The 6,742-nt window shown below is 38.7% G+C and overlaps 1 protein-coding gene across 1 annotated transcript; it reads left to right on the forward strand.

The window, feature by feature from the left end:
- The first annotated feature begins 536 nt into the window (after window positions 1–536).
- Window positions 537–3,462, forward strand: LOC145054968 (DNA/RNA helicase protein). Its single transcript, XM_079003239.1, has 3 exons — window positions 537–2,038; window positions 2,131–2,422; window positions 2,517–3,462. Exons 1-3 carry the CDS (start codon window positions 608–610, stop codon window positions 3,317–3,319), a joined length of 2,526 nt encoding a protein of 841 aa, XP_078859365.1. The 5' UTR covers window positions 537–607; the 3' UTR covers window positions 3,320–3,462.
- The last annotated feature ends 3,280 nt before the right edge of the window (window positions 3,463–6,742 follow it).

Consider the following 6,742-nt stretch of genomic DNA (forward strand, 5'->3'; position numbering starts at 1 on the left):
CAACATGAATCAACAATACCAGAACTACCTTAACTCCAACGATAAGAATGGTAGTGGTGGTGGTGGTGCTTGAGGCCGACGATGGCATTTAGGGAGGAGGTCTATGAAAATAGTTTAAGAAAAGGTAAATGGAGGATTGTGGGGGTGAGTTTATTTATTTATTTAATTTATATAATAATTAAAATCAAATTATAAAAGAAATAAAAAATATTATAAAGGGTAAAATAGTCATTTTATCTTGATCAGGGACTAAACCCGAAACAAAAATAAAACATAAGAATGGTCCGAATTAAAAAAACATTTTAGAGACCAAACACGCAAATTAACTCAAACCACATGGACCATTCGTATTTACCCTTATTTTTATAATGTTCTATTTTTTTTTTTTTTTTTCTAACTTATCATTTTGTTCTTTAACCTTACCCTCTTTACACGTGTACTATAAAAGGGTAAAACCGCTATAGTGGAATTTACACGTATATGTAAAATGGTAAAACCGCTATAGTTTCAGCTTTCATTCAATTCAACTATAGATACAACAAAAAGTCGTTGTCGCACTGTGGCTAAAACCCTTGCGCACAAAATCTACATTTTCCAAAAACAGGGGATGGGTTCTAATCGATTACCGCTTGCATCAATCGGAGATGAAGACCGAGATTCCGAGGAATTATCGTCATCTACGCCATCGACCCAATCCGAAACCTACATGGTGGGTTTCATCGTCGCCAACATTGTCGGTTTACAATACTATTCCGGCCGGATAAGTGGCCGAGAAATGGTTGGTCTTGTTAGGGAACCATTGAATCGCTTCGACTCTAACGCCATCAAAGTCGTCAATACTCGAACTATCCAAGTTGGTCATATCGAAAAGAAGGTAGCTAGTGTACTTGCCCCTTTAATCGACTCTAATTTGATTCATGTTGAAGGGATTGTACCCAAAACCCCTAAAAACGCAGCTGCGTATAAAATCCCATGTCATATTCACGTTTTTTCAAAGATTGAAGCTTTTGAGATCGTCAAATCCGCATTAGGGTTGTTTTTATTCTCGCCAGATGATCCTTCGTTTAGTATGTCTGAATCTATGGTCGTGAAAGAGAAGAAAAAGGGTGATTTGGATGAGATTTTTAAGTTGGTCGACGATAATTCTAGTAAAAATGTGGTGAATGGAGTTATGGAGCCTCCAGAAGATTTCATTTTACCGGATCTTTTTCTGCATCAAAAGGAAGGTTTATATTGGCTGCACCACCGTGAGAACTCCGATGAGTTGCCACCCTTTTGGGAAAAAAGGGAGGAGGGTTTCGTGAATGTGCTGACAAATTATCAGTCCGATATTCGACCCGAGCCTCTACGTGGTGGGATCTTTGCTGATGACATGGGATTGGGTAAAACTCTCACTTTACTTTCTTTAATTGCTTTGGATAAATGTAATGATGTAAATGTAAATGAAGAATTGGAAGACGAGGTTTTGGTTGTCCCAAGTGGTAAACGATCAAGAAAGGCGAAAGTGAACAAAACCCTTAGGCCTAGTAAGAAACAGAAAAAGGAAGAAAACATAGGTGAAATTGGCTCAAAAATGACTTTGATTGTTTGTCCACCTTCTGTTTTCTCAACTTGGATAACACAACTAACCGAGCACACAAAAAGGGGTAGGCTAAAAGCATATATGTACTATGGGGATCGAACTCAAGATATCTTAGAGCTTCAAAAGTATGACATAGTCTTGACAACTTATAGTACACTCGGAAGCGAACTAAATAACATGAATACACCCATAAAGAAGATAGCATGGTGGCGTGTGATCTTGGATGAGGCACATGTAATCAAAAATCATAAGGCAAACCAAAGTGTTGCTGTGACTATGTTGAATGCCAAAAGGCGATGGGTTGTTACAGGAACACCCATTCAAAATGGTTCAATGGACTTATACTCTCTCATGGCATTTCTAAAATTCGATCCGTTTTCAATCAAAAGCTATTGGGATAGATTAGTCCAACGACCAATTGCTCAGGGGAATGCAAAAGGACTCTCAAGGCTCCAGGTATAAGACCAATCAAATCAATAAATCAAGATAATAATAATACTTTCTGTGTCTATAATTTCATTTAGAGAATTGTTTTTATTTGTGTTTAGGCGTTAATGGCAACTATTTCTTTGAGGAGGACGAAAGAAAAGACTGAGATTGGGTTGCCTCCAAAAACTATCCATACATGTAATGTGGAGCTTTCTGTAGATGAACGTAAGCTTTATGATGAGATGGAATCCGAAGCTAAAAGTTTTGTTGAGAAATATATTGCTAATGGAAGTGTGACACACAATTACTCAACTGTTCTAAGCATCATTCTAAGACTTCGCCAGATATGTACACATACAGAATTGTGCCCTGAAGACGTTAGGGCATCACTTTCATCCTACAATTTCGAAGGTACTAACATAACATTATGTGAAGCTCTTTTTCATGATGTACACATGTTTTGATCCTTACAAGTGATTCATTCTATATTTCTATTATTACACAGATGCATCCAACAACCCAGAACTTTTAAAGAAGTTGGTTATACTACTACAAGACAGTGAAGACATAGACTGTCCAATTTGCCTCTCTCCACCATCCGAACTAATCATCACATCATGCGCGCATATCTTTTGTCAAAACTGCATAATCCGAACACTAAAACATTCAAAATCTCTATGCCCACTATGTCGCCACCCTTTATCCGAATCCGATCTTTTCTCACCTCCACCCGAGGTCAACAAACTTCCCTCTTCCTCTTCCTCTTCCTCCTCCTCTTCCTCCAAAGTAACTGCCCTTTTAAAGCTCCTCGAGGCATCAAGAAACGAAAACCCGTGTATAAAATCGGTTGTATTTTCTCAGTTTCGTAAGTTGTTGCTTTTACTCGAGGAACCGTTAAAAGCAGCAGGGTTTAAAACTGTTCGGTTGGATGGTGTAATGAGTGGGAAGAAGAGAGCGGATGTGATTAAAGAGTTTGGAGATTCGGATGGATGCGGGCCCACGGTTTTGCTCGCGAGTCTTAAGGCTTCGGGCACGGGGATTAATCTCACGGCGGCTTCGCGGGTGTACTTGATGGAGCCGTGGTGGAATCCTGCGGTGGAAGAACAGGCGATGGATCGTGTCCATAGGATCGGACAAAAGCAGGATGTGAAGGTTGTGAAGATGATTGCTAAAGATAGTATTGATGAGAGGATATTGTTGTTACAGGAAAAGAAACAGAAGCTAGCGAAGGAGGCTTTTAGGAAGAAGGGGAAGGAGGAGAAAAGGGATGTAAATTTGGATGATCTTCGGACTTTGATGTCGTTGTGAAATAGGGTGAATGTTTGTTTGAACTTTGACTTACAAATGCTTTCTTTTTTGGTGTAGTTTGCTTGTGTGTATTAATCATGACTGAAAAAAAGTTGTTGGTTTGTCAATTTGCAATTAAATCAAGACGGAAAGTTGGTTGTTAACGGGTCTATCTGGTTTAACGTGATTTGATCATTCCTAAAATTTATTTGTTTTGACATGTAACCAAAGTCATTTATTTTGTCACATATACCGTTGGGATGGGATTGGTATTTTATGATGGATTAATGGTTGTTTGGTATTCAAAAGAGGATATACTCCTTTGACTATTTGTGCTCCACGATATAAATAAAATCAAAATCACTTATTCTGTCACCTGAAACAGGTGGGGACCTAAAAAAACACTGATGATAAGGCAATATAATGACTGAGGATCAAAGCCGGAGTATCAAAGGGTTTTGTGTACCTCCTTTAGTGGCGTAGAATTGGGCTATTTATAAGTAGAGATGAGCATATAGACCGGGGAACCGGTCGGAACCGGTCCCGGAACCGGAACCCAATGGAACCGGTCGGGCCGGGACTGGTACTATAATTTCATCAATTTTTGGAACCGGAACCCGGTAAGAATTAGTCGTTGGAACCAGCCCAAAACCGGGAACCGGACCGGATAACCCATTCAAAATTTGAAAGTTGCATAAGTCACTCAATTTAATTTTTTTTTTGACATGAATCTGTTTCCTACATGTAGATTATGATTTATAGTTAAGCTTAGACTATAAAAACATTTGATTTGGTTAAAAATTGAATAAGTTACAAGCCCCGCAAAGAAGGGTGTCAAATCATAATTTTTTTTTATGTTTCAGCAATTAAATGTAATTTGACTTTGTTGTTCAAATGTGCATAACTCACTTAATTTAATTTTTTTTACCTAAATCTTTTTCCTACATGTAGATTATGATTTGTAGTTAAGTTTAGACTATAAAAACGCTTGATTTGGTTAAAAATTGAATGATTTACAAGCCCCGCAAGGAAGTGTGTCAAATCTAAAAAAAAAATTATGTTTCAGCAATTAAATGTAATCTGAATTTGTTGTTCAAATGTGCATAACTCACTCAATTTAACTTTTTTTGACCTGAATTCTTTTCCTACATGTAGATTAGGATTTTTAGTTTAATTTAGACTATAAAAACGCTTGATTTGGTTAAAAATTGAATGAGTTACAAGCCCCGCAAGGAAGGATGTCAAATCAGAATTTTTTTATGTTTTAGCAATTAAACGTAATCTGACTTTGTTGTTCAAATGTGCATAACTCACTCAATTTAACTTGTTTTGACCTGAATCTTTTTCCTACATGTAGATTAGTTAGACTATAAAAACGTTTGATTTGGTTAAAAATTGAATGAGTTACAAGCCCCACAAGGAAGCGTGTCAAATCAGACCGGTTCCTAAATCGAAAACCCGGCAAAAACCGGACCCGGAACCAATAGAACCACCGAGCCGGTTCGGTTCTTGATTTTGGCCGAAGTCGGTTCCCTTGTCGGGCCGGTTCGGTCCGTTTGCTCATGCCTATTTATAAGGTATGAGACGCTAAGGTTGCGTTTAGTTACGGAAAAACAATTTTCATTTTTCATTTTCAGTTTTTAGTTTTCATTGGAAAATTTAGAAAACACGTTTAGTTAAAACTTATTTATTTTTCATTTTAAGTTTTAGAAAATTACAAAATGTGTTTATATGTGTATTTTTCTATCGGTTTTCATTTTTAAAAAACAGTAACGGTGATAAAGTGTGTGTGTGTGGGGGGGGGGGGGGTGGGTGGGTGGGTGGGGGGGGGGGAGCAGTGGTGGTGTCGATGATGGCGGCGATGGTGGTGGCGGCGACAATTGTGGCAGTGGTGGTAGTGTTGGTGATGGGGTAGCGGCGGTGATGATATGATGGTAGATGGGTGATTGTGGTAGTGGTGTTGGGCGGATGGGTGTATGTGTGTGTGGGTTTGTGGGTGTGTGTGTGTGTTGGTGTTGTGTGGGTGTGTTTGTAGGGGTAGGGGTGGGTGTGGGTGTGTGTTTTTGGGTGTGTGTGAGTGTGTTTGTGGGTGTGTGTGTTTGTGGGGGTGGAGGTGGGGGTGGGGGTGGGTGTATGTTTGTGGGTGTGAGTGTGTGTGTGTGTGTTTGTGGGGGTGTGGGTAGGTAGGGTGTGGTGGGTTTGGGGTGTTACGGTGGGGGTAGGTAGAGGTGGGTGGGGTGGGAGTAGGTGTGTTTATATTTTAGAAAAATTTTGAAATTAGAAAATTATGGAAAACAATGATTATGAGTTTTCCAAAAAATTTCAACTTCTTTGTAATTTTAGAAAATATAAAATTTTCATTTTCTATGAAAAAATTGGAAAAATAGAGGAATTAAACGCATTTTCAAAATTTTCATTTTTCTTGGAAAATTTTTCCGGAAAACGACCCATTTTTCCGCAACTAAACGTAACCTAAGTACTTTGTGTATCGGATTAGAACTACGGATGAAAGTGGGTCCAAACCCGGACAGGACGGACCCGAAACCAGTTAACGAGATTTCGTAGAACCGAAAACCAGACCGATATATAGGAATAGTTTCTGGATCGGTTCCGGGTAAAGTGGATCTAGAACCAGAAAACCCAGAAACATCAAAGTGGGTAGGTTGGAACCAGATAAAGTGGGTTTTGAACCGGAAAACCCGAAAAAACCAGAATTTTTTGGTAATTACTTACTACTTTGTGGGTTGAACTTTGAAAATTTTCATATTGGTAGGGGGACTATAAGTCATTGAATATGAACCCAAAATTGACAAACATATAGTCTAAAATCATGTACAAACTCTAAACTACACTCTGGAAAAGATCTCATGTCAATCTGACTTTAAACGAATGAGATATGAATGTTTTAACATTTTCACAAAATACAAAATGAAAAGTTGAAAATTTTCAGCTTTGATATCCCGTCTTCGGGGGACTGCAATTGTGTAACACTCATAAAAATTATGATAAATTTAAACTTTTCAAAACCAACCAATTTCACAAATTGTTTACAAACATAGTTTTCAAAACATGTTCAACATCACAGTCTCCCAAAATCATAGGTCAAAACATGAGAATGTGTACGGTCATGTCTTCTCCTTCCCGCGATCATTCGAAGTACCTGAAACATAACCCAAAACTGTAAGCCAACGCTTAGTGAGTTCCCCCCAAAATACCAACACATAACGTAAGCATAATACAGACAGCATGCATACAGAGCCTTTAGTCTTACTGGAACACCCCACCAGCCTACAATCTATCTGGTACACTCAGAGAACCTTCAGCATGACTGGTACGCCTCACTGGACGTTCAACATATTTGGATTGTTTTTCGGGCCTTCGGCCTGACTGGTATGCCTCTCGAGTCTATAGTTTATCCGGGACGCCCTGGGTCTTTTGGCCTTT

The sequence above is a fragment of the Lactuca serriola genome, chromosome 5, assembly GCF_051521515.1.
Source record: "Lactuca serriola cultivar US96UC23 chromosome 5, Lser_US96UC23_V15, whole genome shotgun sequence".
NCBI classification, from domain to species: Eukaryota; Viridiplantae; Streptophyta; class Magnoliopsida; order Asterales; family Asteraceae; genus Lactuca; species Lactuca serriola.